At 26.7% G+C, this 24,462-nt stretch overlaps 5 protein-coding genes across 7 annotated transcripts; 4 read left to right on the top strand and 1 right to left on the bottom strand.

Annotated features, from left to right (window-relative positions):
• The first annotated feature begins 760 nt into the window (after positions 1–760).
• On the top strand, positions 761–10,213 carry LOC141529965 (embryonic polarity protein dorsal-like). 2 transcript variants are annotated; one of them, XM_074246772.1, is made up of 12 exons: positions 763–964; positions 1,617–1,700; positions 1,896–2,188; positions 2,601–2,844; positions 3,186–3,329; positions 3,403–3,593; positions 3,672–3,810; positions 6,317–6,406; positions 8,049–8,205; positions 8,362–8,594; positions 9,128–9,294; positions 9,424–10,213. In XM_074246772.1, the coding sequence occupies exons 2-12, from the start codon at positions 1,652–1,654 to the stop codon at positions 9,550–9,552; spliced, it is 1,836 nt and encodes a 611-aa protein (XP_074102873.1). In that variant the 5' UTR covers positions 763–964; positions 1,617–1,651; the 3' UTR covers positions 9,553–10,213. The 2 variants fall into 2 exon arrangements, with proteins under 2 accessions (XP_074102874.1, XP_074102873.1); XM_074246773.1 differs by lacking the exon at positions 6,317–6,406 and having other exon boundaries at positions 761–964.
• LOC141529967 (uncharacterized) lies at positions 3,822–6,413 on the top strand. The gene has a single exon (XM_074246776.1). It carries the CDS (start codon positions 4,221–4,223, stop codon positions 5,382–5,384), a length of 1,164 nt encoding a protein of 387 aa, XP_074102877.1. The 5' UTR covers positions 3,822–4,220; the 3' UTR covers positions 5,385–6,413.
• A 306-nt stretch (positions 10,214–10,519) lies between the features above and the next one.
• Positions 10,520–14,059, top strand: LOC141529966 (embryonic polarity protein dorsal-like). The gene is made up of 7 exons (XM_074246775.1): positions 10,520–11,129; positions 12,065–12,302; positions 12,393–12,533; positions 12,731–12,921; positions 13,201–13,342; positions 13,451–13,633; positions 13,713–14,059. The coding sequence occupies exons 1-7, from the start codon at positions 10,977–10,979 to the stop codon at positions 13,874–13,876; spliced, it is 1,212 nt and encodes a 403-aa protein (XP_074102876.1). The 5' UTR covers positions 10,520–10,976; the 3' UTR covers positions 13,877–14,059.
• On the top strand, positions 13,881–16,879 carry LOC141529968 (uncharacterized). The gene is made up of 4 exons (XM_074246777.1): positions 13,881–14,777; positions 15,023–15,330; positions 15,412–15,554; positions 15,845–16,879. Exons 1-4 carry the CDS (start codon positions 14,380–14,382, stop codon positions 15,914–15,916), a joined length of 921 nt encoding a protein of 306 aa, XP_074102878.1. The 5' UTR covers positions 13,881–14,379; the 3' UTR covers positions 15,917–16,879.
• Positions 16,880–18,106: 1,227 nt separating this feature from the next.
• LOC141529970 (uncharacterized) lies at positions 18,107–23,641 on the bottom strand. 2 transcript variants are annotated; one of them, XM_074246779.1, is made up of 4 exons: positions 23,523–23,641; positions 23,089–23,298; positions 19,211–19,382; positions 18,107–19,129 (listed from the first exon to the last, which is right to left on the bottom strand). In XM_074246779.1, exons 2-4 carry the CDS (start codon positions 23,194–23,196, stop codon positions 19,071–19,073), a joined length of 339 nt encoding a protein of 112 aa, XP_074102880.1. In that variant the 5' UTR covers positions 23,197–23,298; positions 23,523–23,641; the 3' UTR covers positions 18,107–19,070. The 2 variants fall into 2 exon arrangements, with proteins under 2 accessions (XP_074102880.1, XP_074102881.1); XM_074246780.1 differs by lacking the exon at positions 23,523–23,641 and adding an exon at positions 23,467–23,482.
• Positions 23,642–24,462: the final 821 nt, after the last annotated feature.

Genomic DNA, 24,462 nt, shown 5'->3' with positions numbered 1-24,462 from the left:
TATTAACTTGAGTTTATTTTATTAAAAAATAAATCGCATTAATTTAAAATTTGACAGATTGAATAATTAAAAATATTTTTTACAATTGCGTTAAAAAAAAAATCAAGGTTTAATTTAAATTGTACTTACAATTACAATAAAAAATTTATCAATCATCAGATACATACATATATTAATATATGTTTGTATAAAAAATATGTTAATTTAGTAGTATAAGCCAGCGCTAGAAATAAAGTACAAATAGCGCATGCGTGTGTTTTTTAAACGTGTGCGTCTGTGTAGTTAATATTAGTCAGTAATCATCAGAAACTACTACACGCAATTGTAGATCGTTATGTATGGAAGTGTGTATTAATGTTTTTTGTATATGTATACAGATACCGTAGTATATATTTTATTTCTCGTGGCTCGTGTATCGTGTAATATGGTGCAGTGTTCATTCTCATTCTGGTTCCAACTTGATATCCACCATCTTCACCATCAATTTTAAATAAATCAATTTAAAAAAAAAAAATACACAGTTTTGTGTAAAAATATCTGTTGTAATAAATGAATTATTAAATTATTTAATAGATCAATCAAGATTTCTTTTAAGAGTATTATAACTTGGATTGTCAAGTTTAACATTTGTGTTGGTGTCTAAGTCTAGTGATAATTAACCATTATAAATAATAATAAATTTAATGGATATTAAATTATATAAAAAAATATATTTTAATTATTAGACTCTAAAATTATTTATAAATACGTGGATAATTTTATTGACGGCTGGAAAGTTACCATTTAATTTTTTAAAAAGTGAAGGGACTGGGACAGTGACTTTGGAGTCACTGATCATCTGTTATTTGTTTGTCTACGTCGTTATTATTAAACAAACGATAATATTTTATAAAAAATTGACAACTATTGGGAATAATAACCAACAACAATAAAAGAAGTTGATAAATTCGCTATGAGTTTTAAGGCAAGTGCTATATTTTTTACATTGTTGTCCTAAGATAGTTTAATAATAGCCATCACCAGGAGTGAGTTTTAAATTAAGATGAGTAACTCAATATTAACGTTGAGCTGAGAGTTTAACTGAAGAAAAGAGCTGCTAGGTTTAGTTCAGCTCAGCCCAAAATAATTATTCGATCACCAGCTTAAACTCTACTCCATTTCTCTCATCTTCTTTTTTTAATTTCCCCCTCGTGTTTGTGTTTTTTATTTTTATTTATTTTCTTTATCTCACAAGTACTTGAGATTTACTTGTCCTAATATTTTTTTGTTTTTTTTTTAATTTCCTACTTCAGTAATTTATTTATCTGATTGCTGGATTTTTTATAATACTGAAGTTAGCAGTCAGCTGTTAATTTAAAAAATTTTTTAAATAAATTAATGGCAATAAAAAAATGCTTCTAAAAATTTTCACTTGTAATTTTTATTAATTTTTACATGTAAAACTTTAAATCATTTTTTTTTTTTTTTTCAATAATTTAATTGCTATAAATATCTAAAAAAATTTTTTCTGTCAACTTCAGTCTCATGATTTTTTCTGTTTACCACAAAACAATGAATTTATTTAATTATAAATAAATTAAAATAAACAAACATTAATTAATAATTTTTTTATGCAGATATTTAAACTATATACAGTCATCTAACAAGAGGCATGGATCAGTATCATGATATGAATGATAATATTAATATAAGTGATGTCAGTAAGTACTCTTAATAATTTATATCTACAAATTATTGCATTCTTGGGTATTTTTAAATCAATAATAAAAATAAAAATTTTTTAAGTGGACACTCAAATATTTTACTACCGATTAATCAATAAATTAATCACTTTATTTTTTTATTTATTAATGTTGTTAACTTGGTTATTTAATTATTTAATAAATAAATTTCAGTTGAAGTGATTCAAACAACGGATCCAGAATTTGTTGAAGAGGCTAGATGTCGAAATCAACATCAACATCAACAGCAACAACAAGCTTTGAATATGTTATCTGGTGGTGGAGTAGAGACGGTAAAACCAGTTCTTGCTGGTAACACATCAAGCAGGGTTGGTTCATATGTTGAAATCGTAGAACAACCCGCGAGTAAGGCCCTTCGATTTCGATATGAATGTGAAGGTCGATCTGCTGGAAGTATACCAGGTGTTAACAGTATACCTGAAAATAAAACATTTCCTAGTATAAGAGTAAGTAAAAGCTTTTTTTTTATTTTTAATAATTATTTATCAATTTAATAAGAATGTCTAAATGTTTTTTCAAATTTTCTAAAACTTTGCAGTTGATTTTTTGTCAATCTATATGTTTAAAAACTTTTATTTCAAATGAATACGTTTATTAGTTTTATAGTTACATTAACGACATAAAATTTAATATAATAATAATAATAATAATAATAATAATAATAATAATAATAATAATTAGTTCAATAAATTTAAGAGATTAAAAATAAACCTATTAATTGTTCGAAGAATTTTTTTATCAAAAAACGTGATCTCTTTTAAAAACAAAAATTGCGTTAAAATTATTTTAAAAAATATAAAAATTTCTTGATCTATTATATAAAATTGTTTTATACTAAATGAATAATTATCATTACAGATAGTGGGATACAAGGGACGAGCAGTTGTCGTAGTATCATGTATAACGAAAGATCCACCTTACAGGCCTCATCCACACAATTTAGTTGGTAAAGAAGCATGCCGACGTGGTGTTTGTACCCTGGAGATATCATCGGAAAATATGACTGTGACTTTTGCAAACTTGGGAATTCAGTGTGTTAAGAAGAAAGACATTGAAGAAGCACTAAGAGTCCGGGAAGAAATTCGTGTTGATCCTTTCAGAAGTACGTATTCCAAATTCCATCGAATTAGCCTGTACCTTTTATCCATGTGATTATTCTAGCTAATATTCATTGTAACTTTTAATGTGAAACAAAAAAAAAATTAATTTGAACCAAGAGAAAAATTCTTAAACTAAGAAAATAATTTTGAAGAGTTTCATTGTCTTGGATCAAGACAAAAAATTCTTGAATAAAGTAAAATTTATTTAAACCAATAAAAATTTCTTAGTTTAAAAATTTTACTACTCAAATTAAAAAGATGAAATTATTCAAAATTATTTACTTGATTGAAGTAAATTTTTTTTTCTGTGTATGTAAATTAACAATTAAATTATTTGTTCCAGCTGGTTTCAGTCATAAAAGACAACCCGCGAGTATTGATTTAAATGCAGTTAGACTATGCTTTCAAGTATTTCTTGAAGGAACTGAGCCAGGAAAATTCACTGTGCCACTGACACCGGTCGTATCAGATCCAATTTATGATAAAAGTGAGCTTTTATTTTATTTAATTGTTCATGAAATTTAAACGCTACTATATTTATTTTATTGCTATCATTATAGAGGCAATGTCTGATTTAGTAATATGCAAACTAAGTCACTACAGTGCACCAGTAGCGGGTGGTATGGAGATGCTATTGTTGTGTGAAAAGGTCGCTAAAGAAGATATTCAAATACGGTTCACTGAAGAACGTGACGGTCAGATTGTTTGGGAAGGATTTGGTGATTTTCAACCATCACATGTTCACAAGCAGGTCAATTTTTTTTTTTTTTTATTAATGATACTTTTAATTATAAAAATAATTTATTGAAGATTGATTATTGTTTTACAGGTAGCGATATCATTCAGAACACCGACATATCGCATCCAACAAGTAGAACATCCAGTACAAGTTTACATCCAGCTAAGAAGGCCCTCAGACAGCGCAACTAGTGAAGCATTACCGTTTCAATTTTTACCACTTGGTGCAGGTAGGCCCGCGTTTTGGTCTTTAAGAAAAATTTTAGATAAAAAAAAAGCCGATCCCGAGGTATTTAATAAAATAATTGCCACCGATACGTCCATATTTGGTGGCGTTAATCCTCGATTACCGAGAAATTTAAACGAATTTAATAATAACTCAAACAATAATAATAGTAACTTTGATTTAGCAATATCACACGGTAAAATATCAGCACTGCGTGCTCTAAATGAGCTTTACAATAAAAATACCATTGATAAAAATTCAAATAAAAGAAATATTGATATAAAATTAAATAATAATTTTCAACAATCGTCAATTAATTCTCCGTCTATAAATAATGATGTAGGTATTAAAAATATACAAAATTCACAAGATAGATATTTAAATGACGATAAAATTCCATTTGTGAATGAATCAATGGATACCAAGAAAAAAATCTATATTCAAAATGAAAATACAAATAACCCGGGTATTGAATTGTTGCCAAAAAATAAAACTGATTGGTTTGACTACTCGGAAGTTGGCAAGTGGGTCCAGCGAAGTAAAGAGGAATCTTTGAATACCGAACCTACAATTAATCTTAATAATAATATTAACAATAATTTGAATAGCTCAGCCAATGACGAAGAAGCAAAATCATTAAATGAATTAATAACGCAGGTCGCGGAGCTCGACGAGATTTACGCTGATACGCATACTAAAATAATCCAAAATAGCTTACTAGCTCAATCAACTACAATCAACGATGATAAATATCAGCAAACATTAATGGATATCGATAATTGCGATAACCAGACGTACACCAGTCTGCAGTTGGCTATGAAAAACCCAATAGATATCCAATCATTTTATGAGATCGATGGAGATAGAGAAGACGATCGCAAGTACGAAGATGTCGCTATACCAAGTCGCGAAGCAAGTCTGCCGCCAGGTCCGCCACCGCCTTTACCGCCTTCCTCGTCATTATTGATCACCAAGAGGGATATCGGTCACACTTACGACGGAAAAATACCACCGCTGCCGCCGAAGCGCTTGCGAAAAATGACAACTTCCATGCCGACATTACCACGATCATCCTCGCAGTGCGCGCAGATGTCGATGAATGACAGCGCGCCTAACAAAAATTTGCCGTCACTACCTAACACTCTTACCAAGTCCAAGCAAAGCTTATTCGCAAAATTGTTCAATAAAAAACACACCAACAGCAATAATAAGAAGGATAACAATACCAAAGACTTGGAGTTGGTGCGTAATAATTTAATGATCAGTAATGATGATCAAAGTCGCTTTTGTGAGCAAGATGACAGTGTTTCAATATCGATAAGAGACAGTATTCAAGATATTGCCGAAAAAACGTCAGATTTACCACGACCTAGTGTCGCAAGTGTAACAGCCGTTAAATCATTTGAAATTGATGGCGATGAATCTCCGTCTTATGGAATCGAATTGACTGAAGCTGAGCATTATGCTCTTTACACCGCTATGGCACCACATGCTACAGCTTCCGAGTTTGATGAATTGTCATTTTATTATAGCCCTGTTGAAGGTGGAAAAATTTTAACTGATACCAAAGAAACGTAATACTGTTTTTTAATAATCATAATCAGTTTGTTTTTTAAAAGTTGATGACACTGAAGTTGACAGATATAAAAATTTTTTTAGATATTTATAACAATTAAATTATTATAAAAAAATTAAATTAAAAAGTTTCACTTGTAAAAATTAATAAAAATTACAAGTGAAAATTTATAGAAGTAATTTTTTATTCTAATTGATTTATTAAAAAAATTTTTTAAATTAACAGCTGACTGTTAACTTCAGTATTATAAAAATTGAGTTATTTTTGGAGCTCAAACTTTACATGCTCAATAATTAAAAAAAAAAAAAATTGCAGCTATTTTTATGCTTACTTAATAATTAGAACTGGTTGGGTAAAACGTCGTATTAAATATTTATTTATTTAGATTTTTTTATTATGTACTAAGATATTATAAATATAACTGGGTTCATCGATTAATTAATTATTTAATTTTAATTAATCATTTACTTAAAGTGCTTCCATAATTTTTTTTATTGAATTATTTAATACGACGCTTTAAAAATTTAATTATTTGATTAATTTAATTGTATATTTATTGAATGTTTATCTAGTCGTTAAAAGTACTGGATAAAATTTTTCTAGCATTTGTGATTTGCAAGTTTGTTTTTTTCTAGTCAAAAAAGTGCCATAGTTTGTTAAGTTTTATTAATTATAAATATAAATATTATTATTGACCGAACAATATAAATAATAAGTATGAAATATCACAACAGATTTATGAGTACAAATATAAATTCTCAAATTGTTACTTGTTAGGATCGATAATCAAAGTTTGTTGCTTTTGATTCTGTACAATTGCTCTAGTTTTTCACAGCTTTTATTAGATACTTACACATATTAAATCGGCGATGGATTAAACAGTAAGTGAATTTTTTAGCAAGCAAAATTTATAAATTAAAAAAAAAATTCATAGATGATCCAGACTATCTTAAACGAAAGAGGAAAAAACTTAATAACAGTCCTAGCTTACTTGTACAACAAGTACAAGCTGAAGTTAATCAACGTGAGTATTTTATTTTGATAGAAATAATTTTTTATGTTAAAAAATCTAAATTCGAATAAATTACTAATTGTTTATAAATATCTTCTGCTTGCCTTTAACTGGGATGATATATAAGGGATCTATATTTTATACAAGCACTTATTGCATAAAATATATTTTTTTCACATTAGATTTGAAAATCGTGATTTTGTTAGGGTTGATTGTTTTAAATAAAATTTTATTTTAAAAAAATGATAAATTAAATTTTTAATTATAAATGCACTGTTACGATTTTCAAATCATTTAAATTGTATACTAACAAATAAAAATACACAAAAAGCAATTGCTTTTTATTGTTAAATAAATACAATATTTTTTAAGAAATGTTACAGGTTGCAAAATATTCCTACTTTTTTATTTTAATTTTTTAAATTCTCGGTTTAAGGGTAAAGTTAAAACTAACAAGAAAAAATATGATTATTTTGTAAAAATATTTTTAACAAACCTGTAACATTAATATATTCTACATGAATCTTATACTTATAATTTGAGTACTCAACTAATAATAAATGTAAATGTATTTTTATTATATAAAACTTTATACATTTATTTTTCCTCCAGACTATCAAAAAAAAATAATAATTATTGATGGTTGGAAATATTTTACTGAATACAAACTAGTTACCGATAAATGCTTTAATACCTTATAGTGACTTGTAAATAAAATATCGAAACATATTATTGTTGGTTGTTACAACAGTCGGCATTATTTTTCAGCTTGGAAAATATTTAAAACTTCGACTATTGATTACAATTTTGTAAAGATAATATTTACGATGGAAATACTTGGATACTTTGTTTTTTGTATTTTGTACACTTTTTTAATGAAATGCATTTTATAGAGAAAATACATGTCAATTTTTGTAATTTGATGGAGACAACTATTTTTACAAAAAAAAAAAAAAAAAAAAAAAAAAAAAAAAAGTGACCTTTTTATGATATAAATTTATATATTTATATCTATACATAAATCAAGTTGAAACACTTTTAAATTTTATAGAGCGTTGCTCAATTTTTTGAGAAAAAACAAATATTTCTTCATAATAAAAAAAAAAAACTTGTATTGCTCGTACTTTTAAAACATATTGTGCAATACAAATTTGTCTTTTAAAAACATAAAATTTTTTGCGATACAATTTTAATAGAGCTTTCAAATATATATTGTCATAATTGTATTGATTTGTCTTTTAAAAAATATATTAATATTTACAACTTATAAAAAAGTATTTTTAATTATTCAAAAAAATTACGTCAGTTTTCAGAATATTTATTTGAATAAATAAATTAAAAACAGGTACGGATTTTTTAGTGAATTGTTTTTAGTGTGACGTGTGAATTAGATTTTTTTTTTTTTATTATAAATCACAAGTAGTGACTTTATACATTTAGAGTAGATAAAAATATTTACCTCTCAGTATTTCAACAATGCATCTAATTAATATTCATCACTTCATTGCTTTACTGCTTGACGTAATATTCTCTAATTGCATGCTGGCTCTTTAATTACTATGTAATAAATTTTTCGCAGTAAAAAGCTTTACAGAATTTTTATCCAATCCTCTTATGTCTTAATCTATTTACTAGTAACTCACAAAATTTACAGATGGAGTGGGAATTCATAATCATCAAATGCAATACAACTTTAATCTTATCAAACCGGAACCAATGGACAGTTTGTACCCTTCAATGGCAGGAGGTTCATCTTCACCAATGTATCCAGTTGGGAGTCCAATTTCACCATCTAATTTACATACTTTAAGGTAAAATAAATTTTTCTTTTATGTTAAAAATTTTTTTAAATTAAAATGTACAGACAAAAATTCTTGAATTTTTTTTTTTTTATTGCACTACTTTCAATTTTGATATTTTTAAATAATTTATTATTATTATTATTGATTTATTTATCTATTCATCAGACAAATAAGATCTCCAAGACGCACACCATCGCCTATGGGCCCTTCCTACTCAATGCAACAGCCACAGACTTTAACTCCACAGTACCATTCACCATCGGGCCATGCTAGCCCTAATTTACCAGCTCAGTTGATGTATAATCAATCGATATCATTAAGTAGAGTTACACCCGAACCATCTCAAGATATTCCAGGAATAAACCATCAAGGATTCCAGAATCCCTTGGTCAATGCTGGTAGATAATTTTTTATTTTCAATATTCGATAGTCGGCTGCATGTTTTCTTTTTAATTCGGTGCCAAATTTTTTAAAATTGAATTTTTTTTTAAACTTGGCATCTACTTTCATTCTTTTATTAATAAAATGTCTTGATGAATAATAAATTTTATTTTAAACCTAGTGCATGTTTAATTTTTTTTTTTTTTTTTAAATAAATAAATAAATAAATACAAATAAAATTGGCGACGTCCTCAGAAAAAAACTTCCTATCTCCACTTTTAATCTTAAAAAAGTACAAATAAAATAGTATAATATATAAAGAGAAATTATATTTTAGAATATCTGATAAGAAAGTAGAATTATAAAAAAAAATAAATAGTCAAAAGTGTAGAGTTAGAAAGATTTATAATGAAGACGTCAAATTATACATTTTTGGACTTTAAAATAAAGTGATAATTTTGTAAAAAATTAAATGGTCAATAAAAAATATTTATTAAGTAAAAATATATACAGTGAGAAAATAATAAAAATATTTTTTATTTAATTATAGGCAATGTTAACAATGTACTTGACCTTGGAATTAACCAATGTAGTTTTGACATAAACCAATTGAGCGGCAGTTTAAATCCGCTCGACTCTGATGACTTGGCAGTACTGGGAAATGCATTTGCTGAAAGTTTTTCCAGCGGTTTATCATTATCAGATTCCCATAATAAGGTAATCAAATAAACCTAATTAAATATATATTAAAACCCAAGCATGTAAAAAAAAAAACGGAAGTTTTATGATGATAATGAAATAAAAAGCCCCGAGATAAAAATAATAACCGATTAATTCTTTTTTTAGGCCCAAAAAATCGAACCAAATGCCGCAGGGGAAAGCTTAAATATGACCGACAGTTTCACCAAATTAACCAATAGCACCATACAAGAACTCTGTACTCTAAACAACCTATACAAACCCATGCAAGAATAATAATACTATACAAAGATATACTATGGCAAAAATTTCGATAATTTGATACTACATTAAGATAAAAACAAAATGTACTCATCTGTTATTTTAAGATTTCAATCTTTAATCTTTAAATAACTTGATAATTGATATTTTTTTATGAGATTAATAATAATACTAGAGTGTTAAATTTGTTACTGGTTTTAACACAAAGAATTATTCTTCTGTAAAGCTCATGCTCATGACAATTTTATTTATTACTTTGATTTTAAATTAATCAATTATTACCTAAGTAATAATAATTGAGATATATAGAAGTAAAATCTGTCCAAAATTGCATTACAGGGCAGGACCCTTTCAAAACTATCTTATAAAAAAAAAATATTCTTGTGATATAATGCAAGTACAACTAAAAATAAATTTTTTTAGCACTAATATTAAATAAAAATAACTACAAACATACATATCAATGTCGTAGTTACTAAAAATAAATAAAAACTATATACTGTAGTTTTAAATTAAAATTAAAAATAAAAATTGTACATACTTTATTATTAATTTCTATATACTGTAAAAAATTTTTATAATTTAATAATTGTAGTTAAAATTAAATGCTCATTTCACTATAAGTGTAAAAGAATATATATTATGAAATTTTTAATAAATAGTTAAAACGTTAACTTGAGAAGTATTAGCATTGTAAAACCATTAAGTAAAAAAATATTTATTTTTAAAATCAACTACAACGAATAGAGTAACGTTGTAAAGGGATTGGGAAGTAAAATTAATAAATTTCCACAAAACTAAAACCGTCAGTTTAAGAGAACAAAAGATAGCAAATACTTTAAGTAAGTAAGACATTAAGCAAGGTGCACTCAAGTTCCTGTAGATGTAAAGTATACAATTGAAAATTTAGGGGGAAAGCAAGTACAGGGATACTTTGTTTTCATTACCTGGCCTCGAGGGTTTAGAGATTTGTCGTGAAAAGTCTGTCGTAAAAATTTAAACCCCATTACTCGTTGGTACAAATTCTATTTACAGAAAAATTTTGTACCTATCTGTGATCTTCAGGCGCTTACTCTGTCCTTTCTACTTATCCATAAAATTTCTTCAAGTGCTAGTATAATGGTTAAAATTTTTCTCACAATATACTCAATTTTAAATGCAGCCGAGGGCTTACTTACACTTGCTCTTAGTTTCTTCAGTACTTCTCTGGGAATACTGGCGTAAAGATCTCTAAATTGTGCGTTAGCTCCAAAGTGAACTGTAAAAAATATTTATGGAATAGTTAAAATTATTTGATTGGACTATAAATTTATAATTTTTTACAGTTGTTAAAGTATGTGTTAAATTAATAATTGTGTTATTTATCAATAGCTGTAAAATAAGTGCTATGGTGAATTTTTGTGTTTGAGTTTACTGTGATAAGTCTAATCGTCGGTATAATGAGTACGAAAAAAAATGAACACGGTTATATAGAAATACTTGAACAACCGTGCAGTAAAAGCCGCTTTCGGTATCCATGTGAGGCACGTAATACTGGAAGTGTCGTGGGTGCTACCAATAAAGCTGAGAATAAAACCTGGCCTAAAATTAAGGTAATTGCCTTGTGAATTTTTTATCAATAAATTCTTATAATATTATAGACGATTGTATACTTAGCCTACAGCTAACGTAAATCACTTGGGTTTTTTTTTTTTCTTTATTTCAACATAATAATGCGAGACGTAATAGTTGATAATAAAATATATTTTTAAGAATTTTTTTCCTGTCTTTTGATTATTTGGAAAAAAAATTTTTTTTTTTTTTTTACAAGAAATATAATTTATTTTATTTTTTATTAGATTTTATCAAAATTTAACTAATGTATTTGTTCTCACAACTCCACTTTTGGAAAATTTTGCTATTACCTGGCTCAGCTCGTTAAGGTAATTCTTATCAGATCTATCTATCTATCTCCATAAAACGTACTATCCTCTTTTTTTTTAACAATTTTTAAGTTTAAGTTAAAAAATGAACTAATCCGTCGATAAGTTTAAAAATGACAGGAATTAAAATTTTACGAAAATCGATTTGGCAGATATGTCATAATTCTAAGATTTTTAGTAAAAAATAAATTATTACAAATTTAAAAAAAAAATTGACGTGTAGAAATTTCAAAAAATTAAAAATGTATTTTTTTTTTTTTTGAACTAATTTTTCGCAACAAATTTATTTAAAAAAAAAAAATAAAAAATTGTCAAGTGCTAATATTAATGTCATAAAAATTTTAACTTTTGTTGTCTCTCCGCGTAATAACTGTTGAATGCAATAACTAATTAAATTTCTGTAAGTTTTATTAAAAAGCTGATTAAATAAGCTTTCATTTATATAGAAATATATTTCCCTAAATTTATAAATTAAAAAATGACAGCAATTTAAAAATTAAAAAATTTATGAAAATTTTACTTTTGCGTTATTTTGTAAATTTTATTACAACAATTTATTCATGTATTTTCTCAATAGCTGATTTGAATAAAAATACTTCTTCCAGATCCATGGTTTTAAAGACAAAGCAGTAGTAATAGTTTCCTGCGTCACTAATGATGAACCTTACCGCCCTCACCCTCATGAAATTATCGGTAAAGAAAACTGCGATTTGGGGTATTATCATCATAAAACCCACGATGCAGTGGTATCTTTTCAAAATTTGGGAATACAATGCGTCAAAAAAAAAAGTATTCAAGAGACGTTGGAAAAACGCAAAAAAAATAAAATTGATCCCTTCAACAGTAATTATTATTTTTTTTTTTAATATATTGATTCTTTAAGTAAAAATTCAAATGTCAAGTACTAATTGACAATTGATGTTGACTTTTCAGCTGGCTTTGAGCATATGGAAGTTCCAGACAATATCGACTTAACGGCTGTAAGATTATGCTTCCAAGTATTTCTTAAAGATGACCAAGAAAAGTATACAATCCCTTTAAAACCTGTTGTCTCTGAGCCAATTTATGACAAAAGTAATTATAGTATATAGTATATTATATTATATTATATTATATTATATTATATTATATTATATTATATTATATTATATTATATTATATTATATTATATTATATTATATTATATTATATTATATTATATTATATTATAATATATTGTAGTACATATAATTATTAGTAATTAAATGATATATTGTTTTTTATATTTTCAGAAATCATGAATGATTTGGTGATTATTAAATTAAGTCATTACAGTGCGCCAGTAACTGGTGGATTGCCGATGATTCTTTTATGTGATAAAGTTGCTAAAGACAATATTAATATTGTTTTTTTTGAACAAAAAAATGGAAAAAATGTTTGGGAAGCACCGGCCAAATTTAATCCAAGTGACGTTTTTCGACAGGTAAATTTATAATTTTTTCGATTAACTAGTAAATAAATATGATGAATTAAGTATAAAGTATAACAAAAATTAGACAATTTAATTATAATACTATAGTTAGCCGACGTTTTTAATTTTTTTCATTAATTAAATTAGAATAAAAAAATATTTTTCAAAAATGGCACACAACTTTTTAAATTTTTTCTGTAATGATTTTTTCAATGAAAAAAAAATTTTTTAATTTTTAGATGTCGGCTAACTTGATTTTCATAATTTAATTAACAATTTTTTTAAATTTAGGTGTCTATATCATTTGAGAGTCCAGCTTATAAAGATTTAACTGTTGAAGAACCGGTGCAGGTATTTATCCAATTGCGAAAATTGACAGGCAGGATAGACAAAAGTGAACCATTACCGTTTACTCTAACTCCAGTTGGAGGAGGTGAATAACTTTAATTTTTTTATTTTTTTTTTAAGTTTATTTAAATAGCAAACATTAGCTGATTAAATAATTGTAAAAGAATGACTAATAATAAAATATTATTTTCAGATTCTAGAATCACTCTGAAGCGAAAAAGGCAAAAATTTAATACATCGGGAATGGATATGGATTCCGAAGAACCTATAGTACACTGTCCAAAATGCAATTGTTTCAAAAAAGTTCCATTATCTGACTCACGAAAAATTACAACCAAATTAATGACGATTAGAAAACAAACTATTCAACAATCATGTAAGTATTATTATTATTATTATTATTATTATTATTATTATTATTTATTTATTTATTTATTAATTTTTTTCTATTTTAGCTTTGAATGTGAATCAACCATTAGTTGATATATCTGTGAAAAATGATGCACCTCTTGATTTACATTGCAATAGAGATTTGGCAAATGGTGGTAATAAAAATAATAATAAATCGAATGTAAAAAAGTGCCAAGTCACCAGCCGCAACAATCAGAACAACAACTAAATCAAATATCACCGAACCATCTACAGTTCCGACAGCATCAAAATCAACAACAACAATTAAATCAAGTACAACAACAACAACAACAAAATCAACAACAATTTAATCAAGTACAACAACAACAACAACAACAACAACAACAACAACAACAACAACAACAACAACAACAACAACATCAACAACAACTTACTCAAAATCAATTGGGGATTCAGCAACATCATGTTCAACAACAACAAATTATATTGCAACAACTACCACTTCTACAACAACAACTACCAATTCTACAACAACAACTACCAATTCTACAGCAGCAAGTATGCTCAAAAAGATCACAACCTCCAGTAGAGCTGTTTCTTCTTCAGCAACATCAACAACAGCAACAACAACAACTGCAACTACACCAGCAGCAAGAACAAGAAAAACAACATCAACAACAGCAACAAGAACAACAACAATATCAACATACATTACCGATACAAACACTCCAACAATTCCAAGCTTACACAATGTTTCAGCAACAACAACAGCAAAGAAAACAATCAAAACAATTTCCTATAAATAATTATCAGTTACAACAACAACATCAGCAACAGCAACAACAACAACAAAAACAACAACAACAACATCAGCAACAGCTACAGCAACAACAGCAACAGCAACAGCAACAGCAACAGCAACAACAACAACAACAACAACAGCAACAACATGATTATGAATTAGAAGAGTTTGAGGAGGAATTGAGAACACAATTGCCTTTGGCTTTCCAGTTAGAACAATTAATTGGATTGCAAACTATTCCATCGCAGGAGGAGCAATCACGACCGTTAATGGATTATTTTCGACCTCAACAAATGAGTCAACAACAACATGAACAACAGCAATATCAAATGGTCGGGAGTGAAAGGTAATTAATAGCTTGTAAATAATAAATCATTAACATAAACTGATAAAAAATTTAACTTGGCTCAAGAGCAAAAATCTTGAACCAAGAACACCATTTTGAAGAAAATGAATTTCTTGAAGCAAAAAAGAAAAATTCTTCAGTCAAGTTAAATTTTTTATCAATGTAGAAATTTATTGCAATTTTGTATCTTGATTATTACATATTTTTTGTGAATATTATTATTAATTTTATTATTACTATTACAGTCCAGTTTATGGACTCAATGATGCGCACTCACAAATGCTGTTGAATGATTACAATCAGCAACGACCGCAATTATCGTTGATGGATCAGACTTCTCAACCACAGCAAGCGTATCGATCTCCAATTAACGATGATTATAACAGCGGCGAGAATGACGAAGACAATAACAATGGTAATATTTTTGAAGAAAAATTCAGTAGTGATGGAAGCACGTACCATAATAATGATATTCCCCAAATTATTCCAAATAGGCCAGCGGATTTATTTAGTATTCGCAAAACTCTTAAACCTCAACAGCAAAATTATATAGGTAATTATTTAATTTTTTTTTTTTGAAGCTATTTATCAGTGAATATTTTTTAATGTTAATTATTTGTATTTTAAATTTTAGCAGCATTTACCAACGGCAATGGTCATATGTACGATAGAGTTAATATGAGACCGATGAATCAAGATAATAATGAGCTTGATGAAACTATAAATAAAAAATTGTCAGAAACTTTCAACAATGAAATGTCACTCATAGACACCGAGGTAATTTAAAATTTACATTATTGACATTTTTAAAGATATAAGCTCATCCCGATGTTATACTTATCAAGAGCTTTCATTTGAGTACCCACATGCATTTTTATATATTTTTCATATATACATATATATAATATATATAAATATATGAAAAATTGATGTGGGTATTCAAATGAAAGGTCTTGATAAGTATAACATCGGGATGAGCTTATTTCTTTAAAAATGTCAATAGTTCACAAGATACAAGGTCATTTCTTAATTATCCATCTAATACAGAATTTTTATTTTTTTTTTAGTTTGATATCCCGCCATTTGATGAAAGCAATCATAATGCAGCGATGGCCAGTGGCCTTTTCACTTATAATTGATAATAATTATTTTGTTATTAATTAAAAATTGTTTTATTTTTTGAAGAAAATGTCGCGTTAATTGTCATTGTTTATATGTATATATTATTCCTGTAAAAAAATTGAAAAACATGTTACTATTTTTAAAATTAAAAATTTATATAATTAATTAAAATAAAAATCCAATGATATTTCCTTAACAATACAAGTCTCTAATTATCAGAGGGAATGGGCAAAAAATTTAAACCTTCTACTTAACAATTATTGGCTAATAAATATTAAAATTTTAGTTTTATGTAAGACAGAAATATACATAAATTTTATCAACAATAAGTAAATAATATTACTAAGTAAGTCCTAAAAAATGACAAACTTTTTTATATAAATTTTCGAATCATTTAAATTGTTCTAAAAATGTATTAGTAAATTATGTGATTTATAATAAATAATAAAAAAAAATTTTTTTTATAATTTTAAGATAAATAATAGGGTCATTCATTTCTTGTATTTTTCAATTAAAAAATTTTTTTTAAATTATCATCTTTTAAAACAGTAGAATGTATAACAGTATTAGTCAATTGACCTTAAGTTGGAAATTATACTTATCTAACGATTTACGTAAGTGTGCGTTCACACGTCCAAAGATAAGATTTGCTAACAAAAATAAAATAAATGGATTTTACAGTCTATTACAAATAAAACTGATGTAACTTTATTGATTATTATTTTATTTTTTTTTTATAATAGATTATCACTATGGATAACTGTAAATTTGTCAAAGTTTTCATCTAAAAAAATAAAAGAAAAAAATATCCCGTGTTTTAAATAATTAATCTATTCCTTATATTAAATTTTTTAATTTGACGAAATATTATTTAACTACATCTTGGAAATATTTGTACATTTAAAATGTGTCCAACACCTTACCAATTTAGCGAGTCAACTTATTTTTCATAATTTAATAATTAATAATAAATTTAATAATTACCACAGCGAATATACAAAAAAACATCAGCTTGATATCTTCTTATTTAAACAACAAAACTATTATTAAGCCATTTCATAAATTTAAAAATAAGAAGACATCAATACTCATGCAGTTACTAACTATTTAAATAATAATGCATGTACATAATACAAATTTTAATAAATTAATTCTATTATAATTCTAGTGAGGCATTACATTAATTTTATTCGTTACAAGTGGTTTTTATTAAATTTACTTGTACAAATTAAATTGGTGGAAGATAATATCATGAAAATTAATTATTTTTTTTTTTTTTATAAATAATTAAATATTGTCAATAAGATAACAATGTAGCTATTAAATATTCTAGTAAAAATTAAGGACTTAAATTTGGAAGAAAAAAAAAAAAAACACCCTAAAAAGATAGTTTGTAAATTTTTTTAGTATTTTATATTTTTTTTTGTTCTTTAATTAATTATTTTTTTATACAATTTAAGTCGTCCATCATTGCAATTATTATACATATAAATGGAAAAAAATAAATGAAAGGTACACAATTATTACAATATAAATGACAGTAATTTAAATAAAATAATAATAAAAAAAAAATACTCGAGTATCCAGGTCTAAATGATAAAATAATTAAGTTATTTAATTTTTAGTTATTGTTTTCATACGTTACATAATATCGTTTTTACTAATAAAATGTTTCTTAGTTGATAAACTTTATACATACTATGTATAATTATTATGCAATGAGAATTACACACATTACCCATTCATACTCTTTAGCGCGAGTCATTGCAGTTAATCGTAATGGGTGTTATAAATAATAATTAAATTAAATTAATTTAAAAAAGAAGGATGATGGTGGTGATTTACAATAAGCGCATTCAATTTTTTTTTTTTTTTTTTAATATTAATTAATATAAATAAATGAAGCAAAAGGTATTAGTGATTTACAAAAACAAACAAATGTTTAATGATTAAATGATTTTTAAAAAAGTTATAAATATATTTATGTATACAATATATGTAATCGGTTACGATATCACTCAAACCATTTATTCGTATTTAATAATTATATATGAATTTGATCCATCAATTTTTATTAAATGATTAATTTTTTTAATTTAAATATTTAAATCAATCCAGAAAAAAATATTATAAAAAAAAAACAATGATATTTCACACCCTTACGACACTATTATACTATTGTAATTATAAATCAGTTTAAAAAAAAATTTGTTTTATTTTTTAGTCATTTATTAAAACTCAGTCACGCGCACAGTAATAATATAATAGAGACATTCGTCGACCTACAAACATAATTTGATTTTAAATGTAAAAAAAAAAAAAATTATCATCATCATCATCATCATCATCATCCACAAATGTTCATTTTACACTATTTAAATACAATAGAACTTTTCTTGTATATTTTATTTTACTTTATTATTAAATAAGTTTTGTTTTATTTTTTTTTTTTTGTTGTTATTTTTATTCATTATTTTTTTTTATAAAACTGTCCCGCGAAGAAAGTTGACGATTATTACAATACCAAGTTATTAATTGAGATACGATAAACAAAATGTTTATTTTTCAAATAAATTTGAATTGAGTGATTCTAATTTATTTATTAGTTCGTTTATCTTTACTATCTTAATTAATAAATAAAGAGTAAAACAAAAATTACCACACAAAATTGAATACAAATTTACAGAGAAATGAACACTTTGACGTATCGATTGGAATTTTAAAATCGGTTGCAGAGGCTAAAAAATAACAAAATTGCAATAAGCCAAGATCAGTAAATGTATTATTGTTACATTTACAAAAATATTAGCAAATTACAATTCTGGTAGTTACCTCAATTTATTAATCTCATTCATAATTATTATTATTATAATTATTCCCTGTTAGTTGTTAACCAGGAAGATTCGGCAGAATGATCTGAATTTTACTTTTAAGGCAGGATAGACGTCAACATTTAAATCAAAAGTTAAAATGAAAATAAAAGTAGTCGAGTCTAGTAATTATACAAAAATCATTGCTGTTAATAATATTATTTCGATTGTTTTATATTTTATTGATGATTAACGATGGCGCTATCTGCCTGTGACTCCTTTACTTACTTAACAGTAACTTATTTATTTTTTTTTATTTTTATTTTATAGTTTTATTATTTATTAATGGATGTTTTATATATTATGCGTCATCATCTTCTTCTTCTTCTTCTGCGGGATCGTCATCATCATCATCATCATCTGTAAAATAAAAACCCATCAAGTTAATAATATCAAATCAACAATTTTAATCTTATAAAAAAAAACAACTGTTAAACTAACCATCGTCCTCTGCTTCTTCAGCATCTGGACCTTCCTCATCTTCATCAGCGTCACCTTCAACTTCTTCTTCGTCCTCATCTTCATCCTCAACATCTTCATTGTCTTCGTTCTCTACATCATTATCACCGCCATTCTCTTGTCTCTTTGGTTTCTTCACATCTTCATTTTTCTCCTGTTTCAACAAAAACAAAATTTATTAGTAATTAATCAATAATAGTGTTAAATATAATTATAACAAAGATTTATTGTCGCTTTTCTTCATAATTCACGGCTTTATTACAAGAATAGACGATCATATACTAATTATCGATTTTAATCATATAATAAAATTAGCTAATGTCTTTATATCAAAGAAGAACAGTGGCGTCATTTTTTACAAGTGGCAAATACTTGAACAACATATTTGATTACGTATCAATTACTAATCACAAGGTCTATTAAGATAACCTAATGTTTTTTAATCTTATAAACTCTTATGTATATATATAAATATATTTATATTCTAAAAATCTATACATTAGTATTAATATTAATATATACAGAAGAAAAGTAAATAAGGAATATACTATTGTAATTTATTAATGAGTTGTATCTATAATTAATTCTATAAATATAAATATAACTTGGAGTGATTAATAAGATGTAAGTGTTTTAAATTAAAATGAGAAATAAATTTATCTAAGAACTATTTTATTATTTTAGTGTTATAATAATAATAATAAAAAAAAAAATATCGATTTTTAAGTGTAATATTTTAACAAACCTTAATGTTAAAAAAAATGTAGAGTAATGATAACATAAAAATTAACATGGCGAGTGTATGTAATTTGTAACTTTATTAAATGCAGTATTACGAATGATTTGTTAAAAGTATTCAAAGTCTAAAATTAAAATCAGCTCGACCTGTTTTTATTTTTCCCGCCATTTATTTGAAAGCTCTAATCTAACTTTTGCGTAGAAACCGACTGAAAAATTTAATTTTTATTTAAAATTTCTTCAATTAATATTATCTTGCATAGATAAGTATGAAAACTGTATAAATCAATAGTTATTGTATCTAGTTTTTTAAATAATTAAATTAATCGAAGAATTAAATTGGAGTTTTAAAATTAATAATTTTTTATTAAATGAGGTCATTGTGGAAAGACAATTTTATGCGAATAATCATGATGGAACGTGTTCGCGCGTTATTTTTCCTACTCTATAAAATATATATATATATATATATATATATATATATATATATATATATATATATATATATATATATATATATATATATATAATCGTAGTAACGTGGTAGTTAGGTAGTCGTTCGGCCCTTTTACGCGAATCGATCGCATAAAATACGATTGAAGAACTTTTCTACTACTACATATTATATATTATATATATTACATGAAATTGACGATGTGAGAGTTAAGCAGTGGCATATAATAAAATGTATAACAGTATAGAAGGACTCTGGTGTGAATGTGTATAGTTAACACAACTATACTGAAGCGAGAAAGAAGAAATGAGATATATGTTTAGAGAGTTGGAGCGCGCTATCGGAGAAACAGAGACATAGATAGTGAGAGAATCATGTCGTGTGCTTAGGTTGGATGGAAAAGACGCCTTTTGCCACTACATATACTACAGAATACTACTGTGCAGTACTCAACTACTCTACTCAAGGGATTGTGCGCGCGCGTGCTTTCATTTAACAAACAACACAAGTTAAAATGTGTGTACGTATACAATGGGGTATGTACAGAGAGTATAGCTTATAATACTAGGAAAATGAGGATGGAGGCATCGAGTAGGTGTAGAGTACACATGGAGCAGCTTGGATAGAGATAGAGATAGTAGATATGGAAGAGAAGCCGCATTTGTTCCACGTCAAGTGTCCCAAGTCTGCGACTTTTAAAAGAAGATAGGTAATAAGTCTAAGAGGGGATTTATGAACAAGTACAAGTACAAGTATCAAGTACTCAACAATTCAATTTGTAATTTGCAATATATTGTAATTTTAAAATGTTATTTACATATCTTCTTTTTTTAATAATTACTCAACCGATAAATTCAAAAATTCCCGCTTATTTTAAATAAATTTTAGTCTTCGCTTCAAGAAGAAGAAAATATTTAATGTTATTGTTGTCATATTTATTATTAGAATAGTTTTTATTAAAAACATATACAGATATAGATAGTGGTGAGTTGCGAGAGAAATAAGCGAAAAAGCGACGCGATGTTTTCTCAAAAGTTCGTAAAGTACGGAGGCCGTGAGAGAAAGAGACAAAGCGAGAGTAAAGTATACAGCAATGCTAATGAAAAAATGAGAGAGAAACGAATAAAATGGCAAGCCGGTGGACGAGGAAGCCAACGCGCGCGAAGCGCCGACTGCCGACATAATAATGTATGGCGTTGCCGCTCGCTGCGTGCTTGTTGCCATTGTAAAATAAATTACTATGTCTCATTACAACTTTCTCTGTAAAATAATTCATCTGCTTTTAAATTGATAATTTATAACTCTATTTTTTAATTAATGTTGGGAAGATATTAATATACTATTTATTTCTTCTTGCAGAATTTGAAATTATCGATTGAAAAAGTACGCGCGAAAAAAATTAAAATATGGACGTTGATGTCAATCGCCATTATTTTAAGTTATATTTAACCGTGAGGTTAATTAATTTATAGAAACTATTGTTATTAATTGATGAATATGGATAAAAATAAAAAACGCGGGAGAATATGGATGGTTTGAACGACGCTGGTGTATACACACGAGGATTTGTGACAGCGGTAAATTAAAATGGCGGATGCACTAGCGTCTAGCGTCAACAAGGCTCCAACTTCGTGTATTGTACAATTGGAGTAATAGAAAAAAAATCAACTACCTAAAAATAAATATTCATCAATAATTATAATTATAATAATATTTTTTACTTCAAAATATCCATAGAAACTTCGAGAAAAATTGAGAAGAAATAATCGGAGTAATAATAATTTCAGCAACACATGGTTGGAAAAAAAAAAAAAAAGTAATTCAGAACAATAACTTAGTAATTAATAAATTAAATCTTATACCGCTCGGCGGAGCGACGGGCACGGCTTATCTGCTTTGATACATTCGCCAGTAACATAATATATAAGTACGGGATAGGTAATTATAGACGGCATTGTGACGATGAACGAACACAACAGGGGTGATCAACCGAAGCCACGCGATTTCATGGCGTCACTTGAATTTAATAGATATTTCTTCTCTGACTCAACTTTACCTTCCGGACAATATTTTATCATTTATTGGTCATTTACATAATATTTATCTAGTCGCCATTTATGTAATTGTGAATCTACTTTCCGAAAGAGACAGAGAAGAAATGAAACTTTCGAGAATGCACCAGAAGTTATTATATATATATATATATATATATATATATATATATATATATATATATATATATATATATATATATATATAGGTATGTGTAGGTGAAGTGTAACAGAAATTATGTTAGATGGTTAAAAAAAAAAAAAAAATGGAGCCCGGTGGAAAATGCCGGCCGGCATTCACTCCCACATGTCGACGTCGTCGTCTTGATAATCGCCGTAGTAGTCGTCGTTGTCGGTTACCCGCGTAACTCTCCATTACTACACCATGCGCTCTACTATTTTTTCCCACAATATATATATATATATATATATATATATATATATATATATATATATATATATATATATATATATATGTATATACATATTTATGTATTTCTTCCCAAGCTTTTCTTCTCAAAACTCTGATAAAAAATAAATTGCCGCGTGACTTTAAAATAATTTTATAACAAAAAAAAAATCTAATTAATAAATAAATAAATAAATAAATAACTTACCTCAGCCGCCCTCTTGATCCCTTTGAGATCGCATTTCGCGTCCTCAGTTGGCTTGTCGTTTTCCGTCTTCTTCTCAACGTTCACTGCCTCTTTATCATTGGTACTCATTTTCGTATTAATTGTTTTTAACGGATAACGTTCAATAAAATAAATAAATAATAATATATTATTATTTATTTATAAATTAATAAATCAATCAGGTGATGAACTCTGTTGGTTAGTTATTTTTTATATATATAATGTATTATACAAATATATATATATATATATATATATATAATATAATGTATATATATATATATATATATATATATATATATATATATATATATATATATGTTATATATTGGTAACGCGAACGTGTACTAAAGAGTGTACGAGAGTAATAATAATGGACGCGTTTATAAAAAAAGAGAGAAGCACGGCGAGCTGACTACTGAAGAAAAATGCGTGCGTCCTCACGCGGCGTCGGTTTCCGGCGAAATACCAGAGAGCGCAGCGTCGTCAGGCGAACCCTACCGAGAAACAACGAACGATGACGACGGATTGACGGTCAGAGAGTGGGAGTTACCGAATGAGTCGAACCACTGTCGAGATATTATGTAGCGTTGTGTCTATTACTATATATATATACCTTACATACACTTTTGCACACTGGGCACATTTACGTGGATGTGTAGTTGTGTAAGAGACAGCGGATTCACAGTGACCGAAGAGTGGGACCAACGGGCGAGAGTGACGGGAAAGAGGACAAGGGGAGAGGAAACGCCGAGCGAAGAAAAAGGACCATCTGCGCAAGAAGTTATGTCGGAGCGAGATGATAATACGAAAAGTGACAGAACAAGGAAATTTGTTTAAGCAAGAGCAAGATGACAATATTTATAATGTTCTATAGGGGAAGGAGTATGTGATAGATGTGTATGCAATGAAAGAAGGGGTAAAAAGACAAGATAGGCCAAAGGCGATATATACATCTATACATTCATCGAGGTATATATTAATATATATGGAAAAAATATTTAAAGATTTATTGAATTGTTATTCATGTTGAAAATGTTTTTTTTTTTTTTTTTTTTTATTATTAATTATTTTATGTTTTTTTTAGGTTTAAAAAATTATTTTCTTTAGGCGGGAAAATACATAAATTCAAATTCAAGGATTTAAAAATAATTATAAATAAATTTTTTAATAAGAATAATAAATTGTTTTTAAGATTGTTTGTGATTGTTGGTTGTTAGATATTGGGCTTTGTTTGAAAAATGAAGATGGCGCGCGTTTGAAACTCGATAAATCCCTGATTGGCCATATTTTATTTTAATATTTAATAGGTATGGATTTTTAATTGTTTAGATCTATAATTGTTGTTAATAACGT

The sequence above is a fragment of the Cotesia typhae genome, unplaced genomic scaffold (genome assembly GCF_013202065.1).
Source record: "Cotesia typhae breed Kobodo isofemale line unplaced genomic scaffold, CoteBio_Ctyphae contig_48, whole genome shotgun sequence".
Classification (NCBI taxonomy): Eukaryota; Metazoa; Arthropoda; class Insecta; order Hymenoptera; family Braconidae; genus Cotesia; species Cotesia typhae.
The sequence above is the reverse complement of the archived record's forward strand: the minus strand, read 5'-3'. Positions and strand labels throughout refer to the sequence as shown.